This window comes from Chamaea fasciata, unplaced genomic scaffold (assembly GCF_029207755.1).
Source record: "Chamaea fasciata isolate MVZ Bird 193981 ecotype frontalis unplaced genomic scaffold, bChaFas1.0.hap1 SCAF_14, whole genome shotgun sequence".
Taxonomy (NCBI): Eukaryota; Metazoa; Chordata; class Aves; order Passeriformes; family Sylviidae; genus Chamaea; species Chamaea fasciata.
Genome location: NW_027094099.1, coordinates 10,430,825 through 10,457,870, shown reverse-complemented (window position 1 = coordinate 10,457,870; position 27,046 = coordinate 10,430,825). Strand labels below are relative to the sequence as shown.

The 27,046-nt window shown below is 40.4% G+C and overlaps 2 protein-coding genes across 4 annotated transcripts; one reads left to right on the top strand and one right to left on the bottom strand.

Moving 5' to 3' along the window:
* The first annotated feature begins 1,105 nt into the window (after positions 1 to 1,105).
* USP8 (ubiquitin specific peptidase 8) lies at positions 1,106 to 23,200 on the top strand. Of its 3 annotated transcripts, none has more exons than XM_066196741.1 (20): positions 1,106 to 1,210; positions 5,731 to 5,901; positions 6,558 to 6,702; positions 7,191 to 7,276; positions 9,855 to 9,999; positions 10,619 to 10,676; positions 11,409 to 11,553; positions 11,807 to 11,969; positions 12,831 to 12,975; positions 13,168 to 13,361; positions 14,484 to 15,098; positions 16,325 to 16,414; positions 16,991 to 17,071; positions 17,441 to 17,703; positions 18,319 to 18,531; positions 18,966 to 19,176; positions 19,496 to 19,732; positions 20,242 to 20,384; positions 20,752 to 20,884; positions 22,818 to 23,200. In XM_066196741.1, exons 2-20 carry the CDS (start codon positions 5,798 to 5,800, stop codon positions 22,851 to 22,853), a joined length of 3,207 nt encoding a protein of 1,068 aa, XP_066052838.1. In that variant the 5' UTR covers positions 1,106 to 1,210; positions 5,731 to 5,797; the 3' UTR covers positions 22,854 to 23,200. The 3 variants fall into 3 exon arrangements, with proteins under 3 accessions (XP_066052838.1, XP_066052836.1, XP_066052837.1); XM_066196739.1 differs by having other exon boundaries at positions 21,099 to 23,200; XM_066196740.1 differs by lacking the exon at positions 16,325 to 16,414 and having other exon boundaries at positions 21,099 to 23,200.
* Positions 23,201 to 23,423: 223 nt separating this feature from the next.
* USP50 (ubiquitin specific peptidase 50) lies at positions 23,424 to 27,016 on the bottom strand. The gene is made up of 5 exons (XM_066196742.1): positions 26,829 to 27,016; positions 26,229 to 26,424; positions 25,415 to 25,612; positions 24,817 to 24,959; positions 23,424 to 23,694 (listed from the first exon to the last, which is right to left on the bottom strand). Exons 1-5 carry the CDS (start codon positions 27,014 to 27,016, stop codon positions 23,424 to 23,426), a joined length of 996 nt encoding a protein of 331 aa, XP_066052839.1.
* Positions 27,017 to 27,046: the final 30 nt, after the last annotated feature.

Here is a 27,046-nt window from a genome sequence, read left to right as displayed (position 1 = left end):
AATATAGAAGACTGTTCTCATTTCTCCCAGAACCTTTCACATGCCTCATCACTCACACACACTGCAAACTACAGATGGAGAAGTTGTCTGAGCCTTTCACGTGCCCAGTACCAACCAATGTTACTGTACTACAGGGTGCTGTGATACACTTCAGCTTCCTGGGCAAGGAATCAGAAGTATTTTGGAAGGCTACATGGAGACAGGCATCTCCATGTTTTCTAAACTTCCCTGTTTAGGCTCCAAGACCTCCCTGTTTTCTAAAGTCACTGATGGAAAGTGCTCCAGCTCACAAGACATTTCTACTGGCAAAACTGAGCACCAAGTTGAAATGTAGCTGTTGAATCCCCTCACCCTCCAACACAGTTTGGGGACAGGCCAGGACTGTGGCAGCACAGAGCATCTACTCCATTTGTAAAATCTCCATGGCACAACCGGCCTTTCCCCTTCTCCCGGCATGACCGTACCAGCATGTCCACACATACCTGCCATCCCTGAGGTGCTTGTAGTAACTAACACAAGGTGCACAGAAAACAGTCGTCAACAGAAAACTTGGAGTGTCCCCTCTTAATCCAGTTTTCTCTAGACTAAAAATAGGTTATTTTTATAAAGAGAGGTGTCTCGCCTTCCCACACCAGACTGCACAGTGCAGTGAGCCAGTTTAATGCCCTATACAAACGCTGGGATGCCCTACAGAATGTGACAGACTCGAGAGCCCGGTGTTAGTGGCTTGGCCACGGTAACAAATCTCCCGGTCCCGAGCCGAGGAGGCAGACCCGGCAGGGCAGCAGCCCAAGGAGGCTGGCAGGGCACGGCAGGAAAACCCGCTGTCCCTCGGAGCGCTCTCCAGGGCCGGCGCGTGGTGCTGGGCCGAGGTCACCCGCGTCTCCCTCCCCTCACACCGCCCCAGCTCCACGGCGCGTGTGGGTCTGCGCCGCCCGCCCGAGCGCTGCCGCGCCCCACAGCGCCCGCAGGCCGGCGGCAGAGCCGGGGCCCCCCCGCGGCCCGAGCCGGCCCCGCGGCACGGATAGGGCCGTGACAGTCCCCGCCCCCGCGGGGAGCGGAGGCCCGGGAGGAGGGAGGAAAGCGGGGAAGGAGGGACGCTGCCGAGTTCCGCCCTAGCAGCCATGGCCGCGTAGCGTCTCCTCGGCGGCCGCGCTCGGACATGGGCCTGCCCCGGGCCGGCGGGCGGAGGCAGCGAGTCCCCGCGGCGGTGAGTGTGGGCCGGCCGGGAGCGAGGCCTGCGGGGCAGGGGGACTCCGGCAGTGACGGGAGGGGCGGGCGCCCTTGGACGGATCCCCGGGCCCAGCCCCGCTGTGCGGGGGGAGCGGCCCTCGAGGGGCTGCGGAGGACGGGGGAGCCGGTCTGGGCCGCGCGGGGAGAATCGGGCCCGGCCCGGCGGGGAGCCGGCCGTGTGACCTTGGGCAGCCCGCAGTACCCCAGCCTTAGCCCGGCCACGGTGAGCAGCGAGGGGGAGCCGCCGCCGGGCCCGAGAGCGGCCGGAGGAAGATGGCAGGGAAGCGGCGCTTCCCAGAGTGCCGCACTCCTGCGGCCGGCGAGCTGCGGTGTCATGGAGATCGCCACGGCCCCGCCGGGCGCCGCTGCGCTACCGACCGCCCGCTTAGAAACTTGAAGGAGTTTTCTGCCTCTGTCACCTCCCCGGCTTCTTATCACCTCTGCTGTTCGCCTACGCCTTGCGAATGTTCATTTATCTAAATAAGAAGTGGAACTATTTGTGGTTTTACTTAGATCAACTTTCAAACTCCCTGAAGAAAATCCAGTGTATTTATTTTAAAGAAACTTTATAGTGTCTTTCTTTCCCCCCGGTATCAGTGAAATTGTTGGATGATTGGCTGTCAAAGGGTTTTCTCGCTGTGTGGAGAGAGTAATTGCGAGGCTTGGCGGTGAGGTTGGTGCAGGTTTCAGCAGGGTACGTGGCTGGAGAGAGCCCCGTGATGTGTTACTGCCCTGGGGACTGGTGGCAGCCAGAATGGTGAGAGTTTGGGTACTCTCTGTGAGCATAATGAGCTTGCCATAGGAAGCCCCAGTGGTTATGGTCATCCTATGCACATTAGGTTACAGGACCAAGGTCTGTAGAATTAACAGTGCCAGAGCCCGGAAGACAGCTGGAGGACTCACAGAACTAAATATGCTGATTGATTGTGTAGTTCAATCATTGTAAAATTCTCAGTCTCTAGGCTCACACTGATAATCTTAACAAACCAGCTCTTGTGTACTAGGTGCAGACAGTAAAACTTAATTCTCAGAAAATGGAATAACTTAATGCTCATGAGAAATCCATTTCCCAGTTTTTCAAGTGTTTTTCAAGAGACAAAAATAAGTAAGTGAATAATACTTTATTACGTACCTGGATTGGTGATGCACAGTGCTTGTGCCAGTATTTCACAATGTGTTAGTGTGTGCACTGCGCACAGTGTAACTGCTTCTGTGCATTGTTCTTTCTGTAGTCATTCCACTTAAGGCTTACTCATATCCTCAGTAAAACTGGCATGATAATTAGATGTTGAAAAACCTGTTACCAACAGGTATGTTTCCCTGTCAGGGTAGAACTATCCATTCTAAGTATGTCAAATGCCCGGAAACATACAAGCATGACTTCACTTATATTTTTGGGATATTGTCCTGGTTTTCAGCACTCATAGGTATGAAGAAGGAGCCAGAGATAATACTTCAGCTGGGGGTAGAAATGGTCCCAGGTTTTGAGTTTGATCTTAATTTTTAAGGAAAAAGTTGACAAACCTGAAATAGGTTGTTTCTTCTTCCTCAAAGGGTTGACTAATAGTAAGTTTAGCTATTTGAACTTCTTCAGTCTCTTGTATTCATGGTTTCATGATCCAGTTTTCTTTTATGTTGACAAGTTCCAAACTGTATTTGTGCAACTGGATTTTGCTGGATTCCTCCACTGAGACTAAGCCAGTTAGGAATCTGCAAAAAATTGTGTTCAAAATCAGATGGCAATATTTATCAATGAAGGAGCTGCTTTGGATTCTGAAACCATAGTCTTCCCAAAGCTTGCTTAAAAATAAAGGAAATAAACCATGTTCTTTTGAGTATGAGGAAAAATTAAGGTAAAGCATATCTCAAAATTTAGTAGAAGCTTAGGAAATTCTAAGGGTCCTTATGAGCTAAGACTGAGCAGTCAACAATGGTCACTCTGTAGTAACTAAAATTCACTTATGGGATTTGTGATGCATAAACCTGGAAATGTTAGTTACAGATCCAAAATTAAGATTCTGTATAGAAGAATGACTTAGAAACTGCAGCTGAAATATCATAGCAACTTATGACATATGCTGTATTTTGATTAAGTGTGTGCTTGAGAATTTGACTTTTTTTTTTGAAGTTTAGAAAATGTTATTATTCCTTATCCACTCTTATTTATTTCACTGCAGCATATTGTATGAATTGTGGTGCTGTAGGAGGTTAAAGAGTAATACCTCATTCATCAGATACTGTGGTTAGAAGCTCATGTTTTAAAAAAAGGTATAGAAATTTCTTTTAATTAGAAAATAAAAGTTCAGCAGTGAACTTGCAAGGCAGTTTAAAGACCTGCAGTTATAACTTAGTGACCATAGGAAAATGTGGAAAGACAATTTCTGTTTCAGGCCAAAGCTCAGAGCTGGCTTTTATTTACTTGTTCTGCATCTGTATGGATGATGTTCCAGAAGATCTGCCCTTTTCAAGGTGTGTCAGCAACACTTGAGAATTTACTGACATCATTAGATGGTTCACCTTCCACATAATCTTGAGCTTTTTTTGCTCATATGCACACAACAACTCTAATGCTATGTGCATATCTTATTCAGACTGCGTATTTAGTTACAGTATTCTGTCAGAACACAACCAAATGCTGCCACTTAAGATTAAGAAAATACTGGTTACATAACAGAGCAAACATTGAAGATATATTTGGAAAGAACTTAAAGCTTCAAAGGAAAAGTCTATTTACAGTCCATGGAGAATAAAAAAGCCAGGTAAAGACATGCTCTGAAGGTAGAATGAGAGGAGCGATACTGAAATCTTAGATTGAAGCCTCTCTTTATGTGGTTGCAGAAAGTATGTCTTTGTTTTAGGCCAGAAGGCTTTTATACTGGAAAGGTCTTCTTTGGGGCAGGGGGTGTCTGTGTTTTGTTTCTATTGGATGTGGTTCTAATGAATTCTCTCCCTGAAAGTTACAATTGAATGTATGACACATCTTATAGAAAAGACAGTGTTTTAAGATGAGTGAGGTATAGGGTATGTTTTTAATTTTATGTATTAAAGATAGCACTTGAGGACTTTACTACTTAATTTTTAGAATTATTTGGAATTTAGTCTCCTAAGAGGCGATTTTTAACAAATTTTTCAATTTTAAAAAGCTGATACCTAGCTGGAAATTAGCAAGTAAAGCATCCGTGTTCAGGCAGTAAGTTATTTTGCTAGGTATTGTTTAGTCTGACCTTGGCATACCAGACCTTAAACCACAGGTTTGTGTTAACTTAGTGACTTTGTTTGATAAGCAGTTCCCAGACCAGTAATAGTCAACCTAGCAATACTCTGTGCTGTAATACGTCAAGGAGTGCAACAGCTATGAGCCTTGGGAAGGGATCCCATTCCCACCTTAGCTTCTCATTCTTGACTGCACATGCCAACTACTGCTCTTGCACAAGCTGTGCAGCCTTTTGCTTCTTCAGCAGGCTGAATTGGCTCAGTAAGGTTGGAGAAGTACCAGACCAACATGAGAAAGAAGGAGGGAAATTGGGACTACCTCATTCAGTGGCAGTCAGCTACTGATCAATTTGATCAGGTGAAACTCCTCTCTGATCAGAGTCACTGGCTGGTTTTTTGGTCACACTTGTCATGCTGATCATCACACTACAAGTGAAAGGGAAATGCTCTACCTTCATCTTGTCAAAAGCCATGTGGCTTTTTTCTACTAGGAAATAATTTATTTGCTGATATCATTTGAGTGTCTTTCTTTTCATGAGTCTCCCTTAATTCCTTCAGTATCGTTTGCATCCTAATGTCTCACCCTTGCTTGTGAGGGAGCTCAGTTCCTCCCCTGCCACCCCCAAGGCTAAAATAGCTCACTTTGTACTAGATGCAGAGAGTTTGTTAGACTGTCTGCAAGAAACTTCGTGGACTTCCCTGTCTCAAGATAACATGATGTAACAGGCCCTTGTGACCAAACTCTGCTTAACTATTTCATGGCTACCTGGAGCACTTTCAAATGAAAGCACAAAGTCAATGGCACCAAGGAGCTGAAGACCTATAGAGTGTCCAAGATATTTTAGTTGACTTTAATGGTAGCAGCCTTCCTGTTCTCAGCTTTTCTCTTAGCAAGACATTAGAAGTCATTTTTCAAAGGGGTTGTGTATTTGCAGAGTACAGAGGAGTCAGCTAATTTTTGATAGTATACTTGCTGGCATTTCAGTAGAATAAATTTGCTGGATATGATGATTTTGAACATTCATGAGTCAGCATTTCTTAATATTTTTTTATTTTTCTCTTAGCACCATATTGCTGGACATTCTTGATCAATTACCTGCAGTGATTTCAAATAATTCTGTCACTTTGAGAGGATTAATTTGTACTGTTAATTGTTCAGACTCTCTGTTTGCTAGCTCACATTAGGTGAGATAAATTAGGTAATAAACCTACACAGGTAACTGTAACTACTATACTAAAAGTAATTGGAATATAATTTGGCTGTTCCCTTTTTTCCTCCTCCAGAAAAATATTGATAGAGACTTCTAAGAAGCTGTAACATCCTAGAAGGGACATAAGTAACAGTATTAACATGCCTGCTGTAGCATCTGTACCCAAGGAGCTTTACCTCTCTACTTCATTGAAAGATCTCAACAAGAAGACAGAAGTAAAACCTGAAAAGACCAGTACAAAAAGGTAGATACGTTATAATTGATTTTTAATTAATACTTAAAATATTAGTGATTCCAGAGCAAATTTGTTATGAATCTAAATTACCGTCATTATTTCTGCTAGATAGAAAATCTTCAGTAGTCCTGTGTATGGCTCTCACCTGTCACATTGGATATGCTTGCTGCCTTCAGAAGGTCACTTGGCATATTGCCAAAACATTACTTGGGCAGAGCACAATGCCCATGAAAATCTGCATACTTAGAGGAAAGGCTGCATAAATGCAAATCTGTAAAAATGATAAGACCTTTAGCAAGGTCCTGAATGCTTTGCCTCTAGGATTTTTAGACAATCAATGATTTGATTTTGTCTTACTATGACTTAGTTTTTCCTAGGGAAAAAGTTCTTCTTAGAAGGGAAGAGTACCTTTTTCCATATCTCACTACGGTATTTAATTATGGAAGTCTTTAAATAAGGCTGGTAAACAAACTAGCAGAGCTAAACATTATTTGTAGGAACATGATTGCAATTCATATTTAATGAAAGCTTTATATAAAGGTGGCAAAATCAAATGCTTAGTATATGGGTGAAGTCTGTAAACATTTAAGATGGCATCTTGTAATGAAAAGGTGTTTGGGGACAAGTAAACAATGATGTGCTTTACTCCTCTTCTTTGGCTTCAGTTATGTGCAGAGTGCCCTTAAGATTTTCAAGGCAGCAGAGGAAAGCAGACTGGATGGAGATGAAGAAAAAGCTTATATCCTATATATGAAATATGTGGCTGTTTATAACCTGATTAGAAAGAGACCTGATTTTAAGCAGCAGCAGGTATGAAAGCTTTCTGAGTGATCTCTTCTGCATTGGTCGAAGTATGAGAAGTACAGAGAATTACACTAATGCACATTCAAAGGATCGCAGTGATATTAAGTAAACTGTCTCACTTATGGTGCTTTATTTCTTTCCTGCTTTTTGACAAGTTTGGTGTTAATTTTTTTTTTTTGTTTTCTTCTAGTGTTTGAACTATATAAATTGTCAGATTTTTGAATATTTTTTCATGGGAAGGTATTCCTGTAATTTTTACCAGTCAGACCTTTTTGGTGAAGTTGCCTTGTCTAGCCTTTATTTATTAAGTGCTGTAAAACAATTTTACTTACAAACTCATGTTTGAATGGAAAATATTTTGATTCAAACCAGTTCCTTTTGTTGGCATTAGTATCATTATAATATAAATTCTCCACACATAGTGAGACTTGACATGCATAGAAGTAGGCATTGTTAGACTGTATATTTATGTGATGTGATACTTGTCATTTTAGGATTATTTCCATTCAATTCTCGGACCTACAAATTTAAAAAAAGCTCTCGATGAAGCTGAAATACTGTCAGACAGCCTTAAACTCAGGTACGTAATGTAGCTGATGGCTAAGACATTGTTCCTTATATATATCTCATGCCAAGTGCAGGTTTTCATGCTATTTAGTAGTAAGCAATTGCACTTGAGTAAACCATAGGCATGTGAAACTCTTGAGCTTAAATTTATTCCCAGATATCTTTTACTAGAGATAATTTTCACTGCCACACACTCCAATAACTTGTCATTTTATACACTGTCTGCTAATTCCTGGTAACTTTTCTTTGTTGACAGTGTCTCCTAGTTTTGTTTATTGACTAATAAAAAGAAACCACAAGGTCTGAAGTACATATACAGTAGAGATGATCAAGAGCAATTTCCTCCTCAACCTTTTAATCATAAGGTCATCTGAACCCAAATATATTAATGAATGTTCCTAATAATCAGATATGTTAAAAAGTCCCCCTAGTCTGGATGTAGTATATACTAAGAAGTGCCAGGTTTTGATTCTTTAGCCACACCTTTCCTCTGCCACTTACAACCATGTCTGTGGAATGCACAGTTCTGCCATTATGTAAATGAGCAGATGCTAATGGGCTTTTGGTTACCTGATTGACAGCTGTCAAGTTACACGTTTGTGCCATAAGCCACAAAATTGTTTTAGTAAGAAGTTGTAAGGTAGGGTCTTATCTTTAGGTGATATTTAGCACAGTAGTTGTTACTTCCAGCCTTCACTGCTTCTTGCACCCTTAGCAACTCTTTCTCACGCCTTTAACACTCTCTCTCTCTGCAGGTGGGCACATTTCCCTTCACAAGTGTTATGTCCCACCCCCCTCCTCCCAAGTATTCTTGTGAAAGCTTTTTTTGTTTTGTTTTGTTTTTAATTCCCTCCAAAGTGCTAAATCTATAAAGTTAGTTCAGGTGAACTGTGAGTGTAGTTACATGTATGTGAAGAGGGACTTCACAAGCATATCTCGACACGGTGTATGAAACAGTCTTTAGATTTTCTTTGTTTAGGTGAGTCTTACATTCAACAGAGCTACAAATTCACTCTAAGAGTAAACTTTGATAGAATCAGAAAAACCCAAAATGTAGAGACTTGTTGTTTAAATAACTTACATCTTTTTATGAAAGGAACAGAGTTTTGAAATTGACACAGTAATTTTTAACTAGTCGGGCAAAATGTGTAAATATTTCAAGTAACAGAAATGAAACATGACCCCTGTGTAACTAAGAAGTATTGTCAAGGAAATTATTTGTATAATTTCTTCCCCAGGCAGTAGGCCAGCAAATAGTTTGAATGTTAATTGTTAACTAAAAGTGGAGATACTGGAACTTGTACAGGGGCAGGAATGCTTACTGTGAATGACCTGCTATGTGTTTCAGAAGTATAAATGGGAAATTGATGGGTAAATATTTCACACTGACCAAATTAAACTAAACTCTGAAAAATGCTTTAGTGTCATTAACTCAAAGTAGGAACAAAATGCTCAGTTCTAGCTTACAATGCCTGTGCCAAATCAAGAAGCCTGTTTCAAAAATAAAATTACAGACTTGCTGCCTCCTTCCTCTTAGTGGGCAATTAGTGCAGTAGACTTGGAGGTGGAATTTGATTGAATGATCTGTGTTAACACAGTAGTTTTGAACTGAAACACAGCTGTACTGTCATTATTTTAACCCTCATTATGCAACGTCTGGTTAAAATGAGCACTTACTAACACAGTTCTGTGTTCGTGGTTTACTTCTTGGTTTAGTCATCCAAATTGTTACGTCAAATATTCTTTTTTTTGTTTTACGATTTTAGTAACCCTTAAACTTCTCAGTTGTATTAAATGTAAGTGAGTACTATTGAAAAATGATGTGACTGTACAAACCTCCAGTTGGTGATCTAAAAACTGTAGTTTGGAGATCACTGGCTTACAATACCATGATTGTCCTTCCAGTGGTGAAAGGCTGGGAGGGTAATTTTCAAGTCTGAGGCTTTATGTAAAGGACAGCTGTGCAAGACTTCATCCCCCAAAACTCCTCAGTGAAAACGGTTCTTGCACTGGCTTCCCTGTAGGTCCAGTTTTTGAAACAACACCAGGCCACAGGTGAGAACATCATGGACTCAGTTTACATTCTGAAGGTGATTACTGTATGAGTAGTTCTGATCCAATTTCTCAGAAAAAGCAAGTTTAGATAACTGAGCTTAACTTACTCCTCACCGGCTCCATTGCAAAACAAAATAAAATACCTGGGATGACTGTTGTAATATATTGGAGTTTACTTTTAAGTCACTAGCACCTACCCTTTTCTGTGGAAAGTGAAAAACATTCAGAGGTACCATAGCTAAGCATGACCCCAGTTTAAAGAAAAAAATACTTTTACAATCAGTGGCTATGTAATAGGACTCAAACCAAGATTTAACAATAAGAAAACCAACCCAAAAGTGGGGGAAATAAGACCACGTAGTTAGGAAGCAAAATGGAGTTTGTTGGAATACAAAAACTGACAATACTTTTAACTTTTTAAAACTCTAAATACTTCTTTTAAAATATTTGCCTGATGACTTAGTGATTTTGATATTAATAATCCAAGATTAGCCAAAACTACAATATTGAAAAAAGGCACTTTTTTCCCCCAATAGGTATGAGGAAGCTGAAGTTCGGAAAAAACTTGAAGAGAGGGACAGACAAGAGCTGCAGAGAAAGCAAGAACCAAAAGATGATGGAAAAAGCTCAGCCAAAAACTCCTCAGAAAGTGCTGTGGATTCCAAAGGAAAAAGCCAAAGGGTAAGTGAAGATGTTTACAAACTCCTAATCCAGTCTGAATGTATAGTTTCAATCTAGAATTTGGTCTCTACTAGTAAATATTTCCAGTTCAGAATCAAGGTGGGGTTTTTTTGAATTAACTTACACTCTCTGTAACCCTTCTTTGACATTTCTTTGGAGTACGTGAAGTCCTAGCAGCCTCCAAGTCTTGTATAAGATAGACTGAGCTTTATGATAAAATCAAATTTTATGCTAGAATTAGTGCAAGAATCACAGGCGAAAAACGCCAGATAATGGTGTTCAGGATAACATGTCTCCATTTTAGGAGAAGGTTGACTTTTTAGCAGTGGTGTAGAAACACTTATTTCTCAACAAATACTTCAAGAAGTTCTTCTGGTAGATGATGGTGTCCTAGGTTGTATTACCTTTTTAACTGTTTTCTTTCTAGGCAGGACAGCAACCTTTGTGTCTTTTGAGTACATTTGTCAGCACATCTTCAGAAGCAGCTCCCTTGTGCTGTGTTCCTTCCTGTGGCCTAACTGTCTGACCAGTTTCCTTCAGGCTCTGTGAGCGTAATTGTCTGTTGGCCACCTTAGTTCTGAGTATTACACACTAATTTTTTTTTCCCCTTGCAATACAGATTAATGGTGAGACGAAGCATTCACTGGAAAAAAAGGATCAGCCTGATAGCCTGAGTGGTAAGAGATGCAACACTTACACAAATGTGAAAAAGGTTTCTGTATGACTGTGCACTAATCACCTCACAGCTGCAGTTCTTCTCAGGAGTAATTTCACAGTTAAAATATTTTGATGAAATTCTAGTATCCTGCATTTCAGTTATAACAAATTAGTAATTAATTAAGCTCTGTATAAAGCCTTCATTACTTCCCATAAACTTAGAAAGCTGTGGTTAGTTTTTCAACTGTTCAGTAATTAAGTTGAACTAGTCCTTTAAGTGGTCAGGTTATAAAGAAAAACAGCTCTATATCTGATAGGCAGGGCTGAAATTCGACAGCTTACTCAGTTGAATACAAAATTTTCCCTTTCCCCTCATCAACTTCTGCTTTTTGTTCTTGTAATGAGTATGTGAAAATGTTCTCTAGAGCTCTTAAGAGGAACATTTGCAGCATGTAGTTCACAAATGCTTGCCTATATAGCTTGATTTAAATGAGACCACCGTAAGTTAAACTTGTTTATCACTGAAATATTCAGTATTGTCTAATCTAATCTAACAGATCAGGTGCTGATCACTACAGCAGTGGGAGCAAAAGGTCCACACTGTAATGTCTTACCTCCATGACTTTGTGGGACTTTTTAGTTCTGTTTCATCTGTTTGCAGTCTTGATTCCACCAGTCAGATACCATAGCCATTTATAGCTATCTTCATTTATAATGTAGCTTCTTACATGTAATTGCTTCTCTCTTTCAAGGAGCAGTCACACCTGAGAAACTGTTTGCAATGATGTCAGACAAAAATACCGAATTGCTTATAATGGATGCTCGGAAATTGAAGGACTATCAGGAATCTTGTATTCCAAAGTCAATCAGCGTCCCAGAAGAAGCTATCCGTCCTGGGTAAGACATGATGTTAAATGAGAATGAAATACTTAATCTTCTAAAAAATGACGTGCTTTTAAAGCTTGTACACCTAGTGTCAGAATCCCTGCTGTACCAGTGGGTGAGATGTATGTGCACAACTCTGTTCTTGCATGTACTGACTTCAAGACAATGCATATTTATGTTCTCCAAGCACATAAACATCTATGGATTATATATTGTTGAAAAAAAAATGTACATGAATCTTTAAACGCATGTTATTACATTTCAGAGATACTGCTTATCTGATTGAAACTAGACTCCCAGAGGATTCTAGAGATTCATGGAAGAGGAGAGGACAGTTCCATTATGTTATACTGCTAGACTGGTTTAGTTCTGCTGAAGACTTAAAGCTGGGAACAACTCTTCAGAGCCTGAAAGATGCACTTTTTAAGGTTGGCAAATTCCATCTTTTAATTCATTAATTAAATTCATCTTAGTAAATAAGGTCTTGAGGCACTTGTATTTACAAGGTATCTGGAGGCTTTAATGACACTTCAGTTGGTTGAGTTTTCAAAGCCTGCTTGTTTTGATAGCAGAAGTGTAGTCTGAAGTTCCACACTATACTCTAGTAGAGGACAGTATCACTTACTAAACAGGTAAACAGCACAATGATTCAACTCACCTCCTCAGCAAGCAGCTCATCAACTTAGAGTTTTTTGCTGACCGAGTTAATTGGGAAAGTACTTTCAGTCCTGTTTCTCAGGAACAGTCACCCTTGACATTCAAGACTGGGGTTCAGAGATAGTTCAGGCAGTTCTCCTTCTTTATTGCTTTACGGAATATTCTCTAATCACACAATCCTCTGTGTCTTGTTCATGTACTGATACTGAGGACATCAGGAGGAGGGCAGGCTGAAGCCTGAACTCTTAAGGGGTTTCTGAAAGTTAATGTTATGCTTTCTAAATCATGAATCCCTCAGTAAACAGACCAGAAAAGAAACTGAAGCAAATATTGTAATAAAAATACTTTTCTGCATGGAGGATTGTTATGTGAAGTAGCAGTAAGTGGTTCTTTCTGTACTGGAAATACTCACACACTGTTGTAGGCAGAGCCAGGAACCCAACAGTGCCGGGCATTTTCCAAACACAGAGAGGATCCCTATTTTTGTGACCTCTTTAATTCTTGTTTAAAAATCTCAAAAACAATCTCTCAATTTAATAACTAAGCACAGAAATTTCAACAATACTATTGAGCTGTAAAAGTTTCCTTTCTATTTTAAAATCAATTAACTTAAAACTTTTTTTTCCATACAGTGGGAAAGCAAAACCATCCTGCAGAATGAACCTCTAATTCTAGAGGGAGGTTATGAAAACTGGCTCCTTTGTTTTCCCCAGTATACAACAAATGCTAGAGTAACTCCACCCCAGCATGGCAGGACTGAAGCAGTGACTGTTTCTTGTAAGTATAAAGGATGACACCCTACCAAACACTTGTAGATACTGAAGGGGTCTTTCATTCATTCAGGTGTTTTTAGGAAAGTCTTATTCTGGCTAAAAACTAAATTTTGTGTTGGAATGGGGGGTTTATTAAGCTTTTTTGGTTTTGTTTTGGGAGTTCTCTTATGGTTCCCTCCTGTCCCCTCTCCTGCAGTGGATTTTACATATCCATCTCTGGAAGAGGCAGCTCCTATGCCACCTGTTGTTGCTGAAAATGAAGAAATTGGAGATAATTTGGAAGAGAGACTAAAATCACTTAACAGACCAAACATACATGATGCTGCTGTTCCAAAATCTGACAGTTCCTTTATAGTTAATCCAATGTCAGTTACAAGAAGTATCCCTGAGGTAAGCTTTTGGACCTGTTCCTTTTTTTCAGTTAGTAGATGGTTAATCTGTTAGAGACCCACCACACCCAGAACTCCAAATCCACAAGCAAATACACTCAATACATTTGTTTAAGCCTTGTACACACTCTTGGTGGTCTGTGAAGCTCTGGTAACTGATCTACAGAATTCTATGAAACTAAATATATTTAACAGAGTAGCAGAAATTTTCATAAATGTTTTTACAAGAGCATATAAGAAATTCAAGGTCAGCAATTGATCACTAATTCAGAAAGTTTATAAGTAACCTTTCTACTTAAAGCACATAGGATGAAATACAGAGAGGACGGTTAAGCCATGACTTATGTTGTCTATTCCACAGGTCTGATTTCCAGCCACTGTATCTTTCTTTGAATAATTCAACATTTAGGTGTTTTGTCACTCTTGACCCAGTAGTGAAAGTATAGGAATTTGTTTCTTCCTTTCATGTGAATAAAACTTTGTCAAAACACCTTTGTAGAGTTCTTACACTAAAATAATACTTCCCTAGGTGACAAGGCTAAAAGCTCTTCACTTTCAGCCCTCTAGATACAGCCTTTAATACAGATTTCATTCAACAGACCCTAAACTGTAAAATTTAAAGACCTTATTTCTGTTTGTCCCTGAACCAGATAGGCTTTTATTTATTCAGAACACCCACTCCAGCATCAAAAACAGCCTACTAGCCTACATCTGAGCATAAGCCATTCTTAAATACCCCTTCCCACCAAACAGATCTGCCTTAAGCATGTGTTTTGTCACATGATTGAGAGAGCCCAGCCCACATTAGGCTGCCTGATTGCCTTATAATGTTCACCTTTGAAAGCTCAAAAATAGAGGGTTGTAGTAATCAGTGCATAATGCTATCCTTATGGTTCTTTAGGGCTTGTTTATTAGTTCACACCTGGAGTGAATACTTAATTTTACTAACAAGCAAATTGAATGAGCAGATTTAATGAAATTGAAAGATCACTCTCTCTGGTAGAAGTCAACTTTTTATCATCTTTATTGTCTTATAAATCTCACTTAGAAAGAGCTTAGCTGAGAGAGCAGTAATAGCTGTAGTGAATTGTTCTACACTCTGTATTCTGCACCTGTGTTACAGGTGGATCGTTCTAAAAAGCCTTCACTAAAAATGTTTGATGATAACAGAGCAAAACCTCCAAATACAGTCAGTGACAGCCAGTCTGGTGAGAATGGAAGGATAGTCCCAGACCGCTCCACGAAGCCTGTGCTTGACGTGAGGAGCACTCTGACAGAGGAAGAAAAAAGTCGGGTCCATGCAACTGCTGCTCTGTTAGAGAAAAACAGGCGGGAAAAGGAACTGCGGGAGAGGCAACAACAGGAACAGAAAGAGAGGCTCGAAAGAGAAGAGGAAGAACAAGAACGAAAAGAAAAAGAACAGGAACAAAAGGCAAAAGAAGAACAGAAGGAAAAGGAACACAAAGAGAAGCTACAGCAATCAAAAGAGGATAGAGAGCAGAAGGAGAGGGATGAACAAATAAAAAGAGAACAGGAGGGAAAGGAACAAGAAAGAGCACACAGAGAAGCAATAGAAGCAAAAAAGCAAAATAAAAATGAACCAGAAAATATTGGTGCAAAAAGGATTGAGATTGACAAAATATCCACAGAAGAAAGAGACAAGGGAACTCGAACACCAGAAACACAGAAACGGGCACTGGGTGATGCATCTCAGACCTTTGTGACTGTTCCAGGCAAGGTTAGTGAAAAAGAAAATCATCATCAAATGTGAAGTAATTATGCACTTAGATCATTCTGACTAGTCTAGTTTTAATCTAGCAATTTGAAATACATAATTGGATGTTTATTTAGACCACTTTTTACATAAAAGTAGAGGAGTTAAAATCAAGACACAAATAGATTTTTTTTCTTTTTTCAAGACAGGCTTGTTCCTTTCTTGTAGGTGGGCAGCATAAAATCCCCACAGGATAATAAAACTTCCCACTCACATGGAGCTACAAGGGATAATGGTTCATAGACTGCAACCCTCTGCTTCAAAAATAGAAGCCTGGTAGCACTTTCTCTCTTGTACCAGCTTGGTACTATTATGTGATGTTAGGGACACAATGTTGTCATAAGGAACCCTTTAGTGCCCCCAGCTGTAAATACACTGGCAGAACAGGATTTTATTGCCTGGCACAGGAAGCAAATCAACACACTCATGTAGGATTTTTGCTGAAAATGGTCCAGTTCCAAATCTTGGGGGGTAGGGAGGAGTGTCACAGTCCCTTTTTTCCTCAGTCTTGAAAAAAATTGCAAAATTTCTCAATGAACAAATCATCTGATCATAAAACAGGAGCCACTTGCGAAGCTAACAATGGAACAAATGTCTTTAAAACCACTTCTCAAGAACATGCATTATGATAGTTTTGTTTGCTTTTGCAATTGCAGTTGTGATTTGATCGAATTTTGATGCTTGTTTAATCCAAATGCACAAAAAAGCCAAAATAAATCTTCTGTGCAAATTTAGTACAGTCATTCATGAGCTTTTGACTGACAGAGCCACTTCACATAATCCCAATATGATGGCCTATGATCAACCAAATTCATGTTGGCTTCACAGTTTGCCTTTTCCATGGAGAGGTTTGACCTTTGAGTGAGGAGTGAAAGGGAAAAAAGCCTGAAATTTAACAATAAATTGTAACGCCTACAGCTTTTAGGGTGAAAAGTAGCGTAGGTGGAACTTCTGCACCTCATTTCTGAGCTGTTAAAACTACAGAACAACCTGTAATACAACATTCAATTTCAAAAACTATTCCAGTGAATTGCCTATAGCATATAGAAAGAATCAAAATTACCTGCTTTAACTACTCTGTTGTGGTACATGATTTAACAACCAAAAAAGAAAGTATAATTCTGCGTTATCAGCATTCTTTACTGACATGCCGGATGGAAATTGAAGCCTTCTCTCAAAATCTTTTGCAGCAAACGGGGGTTAAAGGACAACCAGACAGTGGAGCTCAAAAACCAGGACCCCTTAGAGAGGATTCTGAACAAGATACTGAAAGACTTAAAGTAAATACAAATGTATTGTATGTAGCCAAAATAATGAAGCACAGATGCTTTATGATTATTATATTATGTTAAATTTCACCTCATTTCAGTTTTTAAAGTCATCATCTTAAGAAAATACTAAATGCCATGTTCACAGTGTTTGGTTGCTTTTTTTCATTTGTTATATTCATATGATAAAACACCTAAAACTTTCATTAGAAGTCAGTGTATTTCTGGTGGCATTAACAAGCATTCTCCACACATTTGTCATCTCATGCATACACCTTCTAGTGCTGCTTTAAGAGGGAAAAAAGCTCAGCCTTATGTGTTTAACAGAAACACATATTCCTACTATTTCCTGATTCTTCAGGGAAAAAATTGAGTTTTGAGACTGAATGGTTGGTTTGTTTTTTGGAATGTGTCAACAAATGGGTTTTGTTTAGATTGAGCAATAGAAAATACTAAATTACCATTACAATACCTTGTATTTCTATCTATAATTAAGGATTTATTGTACTGTTTGCACTGAATCATGTAACTCCATAGAGAAGTCACAGGTAACTTGTTGGTAACTGTACATACTTTTCTCTTTATTAGTCCCAGCGGGAGCCATTAATTAGAGCAAGAAGTGAGGAAATGGGAAGGATAGTCCCAGGGCTGCCTGCAGGTTGGGTAAAGGTAACTCCTCTTCTGATATCAAAATCAAACTGTCTTGTGTCGTTTTGTCCTGTATTTCAGTTGTGTCTAATTTCTAAGTTAGATCTTGTTTCATTATTTTTTACTCCCCTTTAACTTCCACACAGTTATTTTCTGAATTTTAATATTATTTGTAATGAAACTAGGACAGTTCATCTGCTGTTCCTGGTATTTGCTGTTTAATAGGCATTTCAGTGAAAGTGCCCCCTCCTACTAAATTTAATCCATTGAATGTTGAGGTAATATCCCAATGTCTGAAAACCTCACGCTGTTCTTAAAATAATTTACTAATAGGTAGTTAATGATGGATTTTCACTTGGGTTTGAAACTATTTTGGTTTTTTTCCCCAAGTTCCTAGATGACATCACTGGAACCTACCGTTACTATCACTCACCAACAAACACTGTCCAGATGTACCCACCAGAAATGGCTCCTCCAGCCACTCCTCCATCAACCCCTCCAACTCGGAAAGCCAAGCCAAAGGTGACTGTGGAACGGGAGAGAGAACACTCCAAGCTGAAACGCTCTTACTCATCCCCAGATATAACCCAAGCCATTCAGGAGGAAGACAAGAAAAGAATTCCTGTAACTCCTGCAGTCAATCGTGACAATAAGTATGTTTGTTTGAGAAGTTAGATCACAACTCGGGCAGTATGACAGCACACAGGACTTTCTTTGTGTTTAACCTACTGAAATTCATTACTGTTTTCTAAGTGGGTTTGAAAGGATACAAGAGTAATACACTGAAATTTCGTTGCTAAAAGTTCAGTGTATAGAGCAGTTATCTTTGAGAAATCAATATAATAGTTATGGATTAGCAGAAATTTCAGAGGTCACAGTCTCTTCATTGGATGACAGTTGCTTTTTAAGTTCTGTTATTTGTATTAACATACTAAAAGACTATTTTCTGACAGTTTGTGAAATGCAAGTTTTCAGATTTTAAACTGTATTAAACAGCTAACTCTTCATCTGTGAGTTAAAGAAATAAACAAAAAAGCCCCATAAATCTCACAACTGATGGTGCCTAAAACTCAGCCTCATTATAGGCCTACTGGCCTATATGGATTTCTCACTGTTGCATTGGCTGGTCTTGAATACCCTAAATGATGGTATTTGGTGCCAGGGTGGTCCAATCCCTGTGGGTGGTGAGAGGGGGTGTGGTGTCTGTTGCTTTATGTGCACAACTTTGTCAAGTCTGAGACTCCTAAAAACTAATTTCTTGCTTATAGACCTGCCTGTTACACAAAAGCAGAAATTTCCAGGCTCTCTGCATCGCAGATTCGGAATCTTAATCCTGTGTTTGGGGGATCGGGACCAGCTCTGACAGGACTTCGTAACCTAGGGAACACTTGCTACATGAATTCCATATTACAGTGTCTGTGCAATGCTCCTCACCTGGCTGAGTATTTCAACAGAAACTTGTATCAAGCTGATATTAACAGGTAACAATCTCTCATCTGCCTTTATACTTGCCAATTCAAGATCACTTAGTGGGGCTGTTTGTTTTTCTAAGTAGCAGACAAATGGCAACTTTTAGGCACCTTGACATTTTCAAAATTCATGTCACGAAATAGGTTTTACTGGACAGTGATAATTAAATTGTGGTCACCACGTTCATAAAATACATTTGTTCTAGAGTCTCCTAAAACTGAATATTTAAATAGTTTACAAAACATGCTGTAAAACAGCTGTACCTTCCATCTGGAATATGGAACCAAATTACAGTGCTGACATAGATGAAAATTTAACTCAGTCTAACAGCCAGTTTTCCTTGGTCTAAATTTTAAAATTGGGATCATGTCTTGAATTAAAAAACATTAATACTAAAACCCAGTTAATTGAATGGCTCAGATATTTTTTTTGTCTTATTTTATAGGTCAAATTTCCTGGGGCATAAAGGTGAAGTGGCTGAAGAGTTTGGTGTAATAATGAAAGCTTTATGGGCAGGACAGTATAAATATATCAGTCCAAAAGACTTCAAAATTACAATTGGGAAGATTAATGACCAATTTGCAGGATATAGCCAACAGGACTCCCAAGAATTGCTTCTCTTTCTAATGGATGGCCTGCATGAAGACCTAAATAAAGTAAGCAATACACTTAAATTGTCTATCTGTCAGATGATTAAGAGAAATAAATTTTTAAAACACCTTCTTATTCCATAAGAAGATTATGTTACTGCAACCTTGTATAGACGGAAGTATGAGTGTTCAGAATTAAAGTAGGAATTCAGTATGAAACAGTATGAAGTGGAGAAGAAGCCTCACTAGACAAGAACTGGATGGCTACACTGACATGTTTAAATATTCTTGTGAATATTCAATCATATGCTTGCCTGTAGATGAGCCTTCTTACTTATATATATGTTAATATATTGCTGTCGTATTTAAACTTCTGCTTATCCAGGCTGACAACAGGAAAAGATACAAGGAAGAAAATAATGATCACCTTGATGACTCCAGTGCAGCAGAAATAGCCTGGCACAAGCACAAGCAGCTCAACGAGTCCATTATTGTGGCACTTTTCCAAGGGCAGTTCAAATCCACTGTGCAGTGTCTGACGTGTCACAAGAGGTCCCGAACCTTCGAGGCTTTCATGTATCTGTCGTTGCCGCTCGCATCCTCCAGCAAATGCACTCTGCAGGTACGGGGAACTGGAGACAAACAGCTCCTGGAGTGCAGACATTCCTCTGGCACTTCATTGTGGTGCTGCTTCTGCTCACCCTCTGCTTGGAGGGGCTGGTCAGCGTTCTGCTTAGTTTGCACTGATCTGAAACATGAACAGATCTGAATCTGCATTATTTTTTAATTCTTCTAAAATTTAAAGAAATTGGTCATCCCTTAAAAGTTTTAAGTTAGAGGCAGGATGGAAATACTGAAGCTGCAATAGCAGCATGTATATTACTTGCTTTGGTAGGTCACAATGTAAGTATTCTGTGATTTTAAACAAAATACTGTCTGTATATTTTGAAGGATGCTAATTAATATCTGCAGTAAAATTTGCTTCCACACATAGATTTAAGTCACTATTCCTCAGTGAAACGTAGGATGCAGATAACCGATGGAGGTTAACAACCAAATGAGAAACAAACATTTTTGTTATACTTCCATAAATGCCTGCCATTCACGTTCTCTGTTTATATTTTGTTTTAGGAATGCCTTAGATTGTTCTCCAAAGAAGAAAAGCTCACTGATAACAATAGATTTTACTGTAGCCATTGCAAAACTCGAAGGGATTCTTCAAAAAAAATAGAAATTTGGAAATTACCACCTGTTCTTCTTGTGCATTTGAAAAGGTAAGGAAATGGTGATTGGTGAATATTAATTAGGATGAAATGACCGGGCTTTGACAGAACTGGATTGTTCCAGGGAAGTAGCTGAGCATTTTTACTTAGACAAGGTCACAGCTATATTACCAGTTGTAATGTTCCAAGAATTTTATTTTCATCTGATGCTTCTTTTATAAGGCTGTAATTCCCAAGGCACTTTTACAAGTGACCTCTTGTTATTTGTGCTAAGAAACACACGGGCAAGCATTAACAGAACTGGGGGCTTCAGCTGAGATGACATCTTGGTTAAAAACAGGGAAAACAAACATGCTTAATACACTTGAATAGCTTGTGAACAACCTGTGACGTTTCATGATGCTTTTTAATTCTCTAGATTTTCCTATGATGGAAGATGGAAACAAAAGCTTCAAACTTCAGTAGATTTTCCACTGGAAACTCTTGACCTCTCACAGTATGTTATTGGTCCAAAGACTTCCTTGAAGAGATACAATCTGTTCTCAGTATCGGTGAGTAACCATGTCACACTTCAGAATCATAAAACTGCGCTTTATGCCAGGGCTCAGAGTAGCCTGTGGGATTCAGCCAGGTTCCCAGGCTGCATTGTAGTTGCAGACTAAGTTACTTTCTAAAAAGAACGATTGGGATTTAGTAAGAATGTCATGTTGTAGATTATTTCCCTAAGCAGGGGAGCAATCACTAATCCTTGCCTTACGTTCACAGAATCATTACGGTGGGCTGGACGGGGGGCACTACACAGCCTACTGCAAAAACGCTTCAAAGCAGCGCTGGTTTAAGTTTGATGACCATGAAGTGTCTGAGATCTCAGCATCCTCCGTGAAGTCCTCAGCTGCTTACATTCTCTTTTATACTTCCTATGAACAGCGAGCAATAGATATGGCCACGTAAAGGATTGGGGGTTAAGGAAACTGGTTTTCTTTCTTCAAGAGCAAAGTAGGCCTGAGAATGCATATAAATATGCAAAACTACAGCCGCTGGAGGAGAGGGAGGGCTGCAGCAGGGAGTCTGCCAGCAGGGCTCACTCAGGCCCGGAGCAGCGCTTAACAATCAGAGACTGATGGGTAACGCTTGTGGTCATACTGCCATCTGTGGAACCATTTACAAGCATACTTGCATTACTGTTTATTTTAAAAAGAACTATACTTTTAGTCTGCTCCAAAATTAAATTCTAGCTTAGTCATCTGAAATCTATTAACAAGTAGTTTAAAATGTCTTAAAATCCCAAGGCATATCTTGGTTTTTTTTTTTCTTCTTTCACTGTTAATGGCCTTTTCACATTTCTAACCTTAAGCTTGATTCTACTGTGAATACTCTAGAACGATGTAAACAGTTAGGAATGTAAGTGTACATATTGATTGCATACTTGCACATCAGAACAATGTATATAATAAAATGTTGTCCTTTTTGTGAGAATCTCTAAAACTCAGAGGATTGCATTTATTTGCCAGCTCTAAGTAATTGCAACACTACTTAATAAAAAAGCAGAGCTGTATTATTTTTTCTGTTAGCTTTTGTCAATATTTGTGCACTTCAGAGTTATTCTAAACAAACAAGAGTTTCCTTTTTAATTTTTTAATATAAATTTTCATGTACACATGCATTAAAAACCTTAATGAAGAAATTATTTAAAAATATATGCTGTTAAATGTATGTTTGGGTTTGGTTTTTCATTCTCAGCTTGTTATGTAATGATCAAGACTGTACATAATTTCAGTCTGAATCATATTCACAGAGTTTAAAGGTTCTCCAGATTAAAAAAAAAACAACCCATATTGTTCTGCATAGAGTTGATTAGTTTAAGAACTTCTTTTAGTTGCATCTTACGTACTTCCCTGCTCTGGATTGGAGTCAATTTTCTGTTTCTGATTAGGCTGGCATTCAAAAATCTTACATTCTGAGCTTTTACCTGTCTGTGTCTGTCTTGCTGATGGAATTAAGACCAATGTTGATTGTTTTCCAGAGGCTTACAAGCTGCAAACAAGTTTGAAGTGCTGAAGGAACAAAACTAGCAGCAGTAGAACAATGCTTTTTTCTTTCTTACATATTAATGGTCACTCCATCCTCTCTTCTGTAGCACACAGTCTGGTCTGGTTGTGTGCTTTTGCTTTGGTATCCTTCTGTTAGTTCCTGAAAGGCGGCTTAGAACAACCTAGCTTTACCAGCAGAAAAACAAGAATTTCCAGGCAAGTGCGTCTGTGTGCTCAACATCCATATTCTTTTGAGGGGTGCAGGGAGGTTGTCATGGAAAAAACCCTCGGCCCTTGTGTACATGGAGCGGACGCATGTTCCTTCATGGCTTAGAGGCTGTAACTCTCTTTTCTAGGAATCACTTCCTGAAAGACCACAGCAGCCGATCAGTAGTGCACATGCTCTAGTTTATTGATGAAATAGGAGTTGGCTAATGCTGCTGGTGAATTCTAGGTGCTGCCCTACTCAGTGTTGACTTTCAAGGACTAACATGGTCTCAGTAGCCTTGGGAGATGTAGAAGAGGAGGTAAGCTGTGTCAGCCTGCACTGCAGAATCTGGGATCTTGGTGACCTCGGCATCATCAAAGCTGTACCAGTGTTTGGTGACTGAGTGCTTGCAGAAGGCCGTGTAGTGGCCGTAATCCAGATCTCCAGCGTGGTTCTGTAATAAACAACACAGTCTGGTGAAACCAGAGTCCTGTTCTTTGTGCTTACCAGCAAAGCTTGGAACTGGCAATTGTTTTATGTATGCACGTGGAAAAGATGGGGCAGAGGGTTCCAGCCCCTTTTGACCTAGGGCAGGGAATGTTGATTCAAATAAATCCTTTCAAACAGAGTACATGGATGATGATCATGCTCATTTATTTTGCAATTACATTTGCAACCCAACTATTAGCCCTGATACACGTAGAAGAGGGCCCCACTTGTTGTGAGCCATGTCCTTATTTAAAAACAGGATTCATGCAGGATCAGCCTGTGAGTTTATTCTAAGGAGGAATTATGTGCCAAGAGTGCATTCTTTTAAGAAGGAGACATGATGTCTCTGTCCTTTAGTTACTGTTACTGGATAATATGCGTGGCAGGTAAAAAAAAGCGTACCATAAAACATACATTATATGTGAAGTCCAAACCAACACAAGCTTCATCTGCTCCATGAGGCAGGGCACTGCCAATAAAAGCAGGAAGGGCAAAGCTTACCACTACAGCACACAAGCTGTATTCTGTTTTGTTGCAACATGATGTGGAGATGTAGGGAGAGAGATCCAGATCACTGAATGGGTAGCAGACAGTGGTTGAGAGTTTCATTCTGTGCTTGTCCTGCCAGGCAAACCTGAAATGAAATTTTGAATGATTTTAAATGACCCTCAACTTCATTGCTTAACTGGCTTTCCTAGGAGGAGGGACTGACTACCCAGCATTTGGAAGAAAGATCTCTATTAATGTTGTGTATTGCAGTAAACAAAAGAGGGTTTTTTTAAAAAAAACAAAACTTTTACTGCAGTAAAAGACAGAAAATGCACTAAACCCACATGGGATGTCCTGCAAGAAAAGCAAAACTCTTGCTTCCTGATCTTCAGTCAAAGCCTGAAGTCATGTCTTTGCATCACTCTCTCTGCGTCGTAAACATTTTGGACTGGACTGCAGTGCCAGTGTCTGCTCTTCTCTCATGCCAGACCCTGTCCCTTGTCCCTCTGTAACTCTGAGTACATCAGTGCACTTTTAAACATTTACAGTGTGGCCAAAAGCTGCAGCTGGGGACCACATGTCCTTTGAGAATGTTGAGAAAAGTGGATGCTGAATGGAAAATTAAATAAGAACTTCGGATAACATAGTTCTGGGAAGCCAAATCATCCCAGAGTAGTTTTCTTTATAGGTGGAAAGTTGTTAAGGAAAGAATTCTTTAGAATAAATTCAACATCTGGCTATGGGTGGCTAGTGAAGTCTGCTAACCCAGGTGGTCCTTTGCTTATGCACCACTCTGTTTAGGCCTGATTTAGTAAAGGGATAAACAAAACCAGAATGTCTCAACTGCAGCAGCAGCAAGCAAAACACTGTCAGTCCTGCTTTTGGAACCCAAGCCACAACCACTCTCAATCACCACAGGAACTGATTCACAGGGATCATACAAGGACTGAATGAGCCACTGCACTGGGCTGTAGTCAGTCACTGCTTGGTAGAGTTTTTCTTCCCTCTGGAGTGCAGATCCCAAGTATAGGGAGAAATTTGGTGGGCTGCAGTACACAGGCAGAACACCATGCATGAGAATTCAGGAATGCAACTTGCATGTTTGACAGCTGTATTTCTGTGAGTGTCCTTTTAGCTTTCAGGTGTCAAAAGTACTAAGCCCACTTATTTGCAGTGATTTGTTTTCTTTCAGGCAAACACAAATGACTGTCCTTCATGTCTCACATTTCCCAGGAACTGGCTATGTCCTACCCCACTTAGACTATACCTCTTTAGATGGAAAATAATGATCTGTGGTGCCTTGGTTATGGAGGCCTTTACTGTTGCATCTTGATTGCCTCCACACCAGTAGCAGTGGATTTGGTTGTTCTGAGTCAGCATGTCTGGCTGAAAAAAGCATTCCAGGCAGTCCTGTCCAAGGGAAAAAAACAAACAGCACTTGATGGAACAGATCTCCCTCCACCCCTGAAGGTGCTAAGCAAGGTAAGATGAATTCACCCCTCCTTACTGAAGTGTGATGCAGCAAGGCTGGCATTACAAATTTGCAAGACAAAGCAGCCAACATTGGTTTCCATTCTCCCCACCAAGGTGGGAAATACTTGGATGACTGGAAGAAACCTTCATGGCTGCTACTGAATGATCTTAATATCCCTCATCCCCTGGCAACTTGTGACCATTGCTCCTGTAACCTTACCAGCCTCCATGGCTCTGAGACCAGTAAAGAGACCCTACTTCTCTAGAGACCAGATCCAAGACTATCCATTAGTTCCCAGGAGACCAAAGTAACTAAACCCCAGCATCTTTCCAGTAACACCTATTAGTCTAAGGTCCCACATGAAGCAGAAACCAGCAGGAAAGTGTTGTACCTGCAGAGAGCACACTCTGGTGGAAGGGATGGGCAGGGAGAGGATGGTGAAGCTCTCGGGTCTGTCACTGAGGGCTCTGCATGTCAGACACCTGATAGCATAACTGAGCTGTCCCTCAAATAACTGTGTTATAATAGATGTGCCTCTCAAACTCCTTGTGCTTGCTCCTGCAGCAGGGCTCGCTCTTTCTTGGCCTGGCTACACAGAAGGAAAAAAATAACAAAATGTAGATAAGCAATTGTTTGAGGAGTGCCTTCCCTGGCTTTTAATAGGTGCTGCCCACTGCCTGGGTTGATCATTTGTTAGTCCTGCCACAGAACTTGGCTTTAAAATGCTGCTACTTTACTTGATGGAGTACTACGTGCTGAGTAAGATTGATTACTTTTCTGAGAGAAAACTAACAAAAATACAACAGTTCAGACATTTGATAGCATTAATTGCTTGAAAAGCTCTTTATCAGTGGCTCTGGAGGGCAGAAAAACATGGGGGCACGGCAAACGTGAAGTTTCCAGGCAGATGAGAAAGTAGAACATTAAGTGTGGAAGTAGCAAGGAGAGGGAGAGGTTAAGGACAGTAAAGCTACACCAGCATTGTCATTTAGATTGGGGCTGCAATTTGATGGAGCATTAGACAAGAAGCAGATTAATAATTGTGTGTACATGGGTATGAAATAAAGGTAGAAAAGGAAAGTTATTTATTAGTGGCCCCATCATGGAGTTCAGGAGAGGACAATAGGCAATTATTACATGGAATGCTATCATGAAATGCAGAGAAAACAGCTGTAGCTCCCAAAAGACCACAGCTGGGCTCTCACCTCCTTGAAAGCCTCGTGGAGGTCGTCCAGCACACAGATGAGGAACTCCTGCGCATCATGTTGAGTCGTCCTGCTAAAAGCTGGGTACCGCTTCTCAAAGATGGAATGGAAAGCCTCAGGGGAAACACAGTCAAATTGTCCAAGCCACATGTTGGACACCAAGCAGCCAAAGGCAGTCGCAGACTCGCCAATCTCCCTTGGAAAAAAAGGGAGTTTCAGGTGATGTATGAAAAAATAGTATCTGCCTTCAAATGGGAGCACAATACAGGAACTCAGAAAACGGGCGCAGGTACAGTTCAGCTCTGGCAGTTGTCACTTGGCTTGAGGGACCCGCAGATCCCAGAAAGTGGTAGGAATCAACGTTGTGACAGCAATAATGGGAATTACCATCAATATGGCAAGAAAAGTATCAGGCTGAAGGACCCAGCAAGGAAAGAACCTGGGCTCTCAAAGGAGAAGGAAACCAGCTGGTGGCCAATCTGACTGGAACTGCCTGGGGAGAGCTGGCAGGTGCCTTGGACATTCCCATGCCAACACATCGCCTTTGGAAGAAAAACTGCCAAGCAGAAAGCTCTCAGAACTGTGAACAAACCAACTCACTCGTGCAGGGCTGTGTTCCACCTTCCCGAGAGGAAATACTGCATGAGGGGGGTCAGGCTGCAGAGGCACTGCAGCACCGCGTTCATGTAGCACGTGTTCTCCAGGTTCTGCAGCCCTGTGAGCCCTGGGTGCAGGCTGCCCATGGCCTCCAGCTGTTCCTTGGGGGAATACTTCCATTTCCATGCCATCCTTCCACCTACTATGAGAAAAATCCACAA

Excerpts from the sequence above, each read along its gene's own strand:
- USP50 (XM_066196742.1), bottom strand. The coding sequence starts at position 27,016 with ATGGCATGGAAATGGAAGTATTCCCCCAAGGAACAGCTGGAGGCCATG. Across the intron at positions 26,425-26,828 it reads TGGAACACAGCCCTGCACGA|GGAGATTGGCGAGTCTGCGA; the intron begins GTGAGTTGGTTT and ends TTTTTTTCCAAG. Across the intron at positions 25,613-26,228 it reads TCCACGAGGCTTTCAAGGAG|CCAGGCCAAGAAAGAGCGAG; the intron begins GTGAGAGCCCAG and ends CCTTCTGTGTAG.
- USP8 (XM_066196739.1), top strand. The coding sequence starts at position 5,798 with ATGCCTGCTGTAGCATCTGTACCCAAGGAGCTTTACCTCTCTACTTCA. Across the intron at positions 17,072-17,440 it reads TGCCTGCAGGTTGGGTAAAG|TTCCTAGATGACATCACTGG; the intron begins GTAACTCCTCTT and ends TTTTTCCCCAAG. Across the intron at positions 17,704-18,318 it reads GCAGTCAATCGTGACAATAA|ACCTGCCTGTTACACAAAAG; the intron begins GTATGTTTGTTT and ends TCTTGCTTATAG.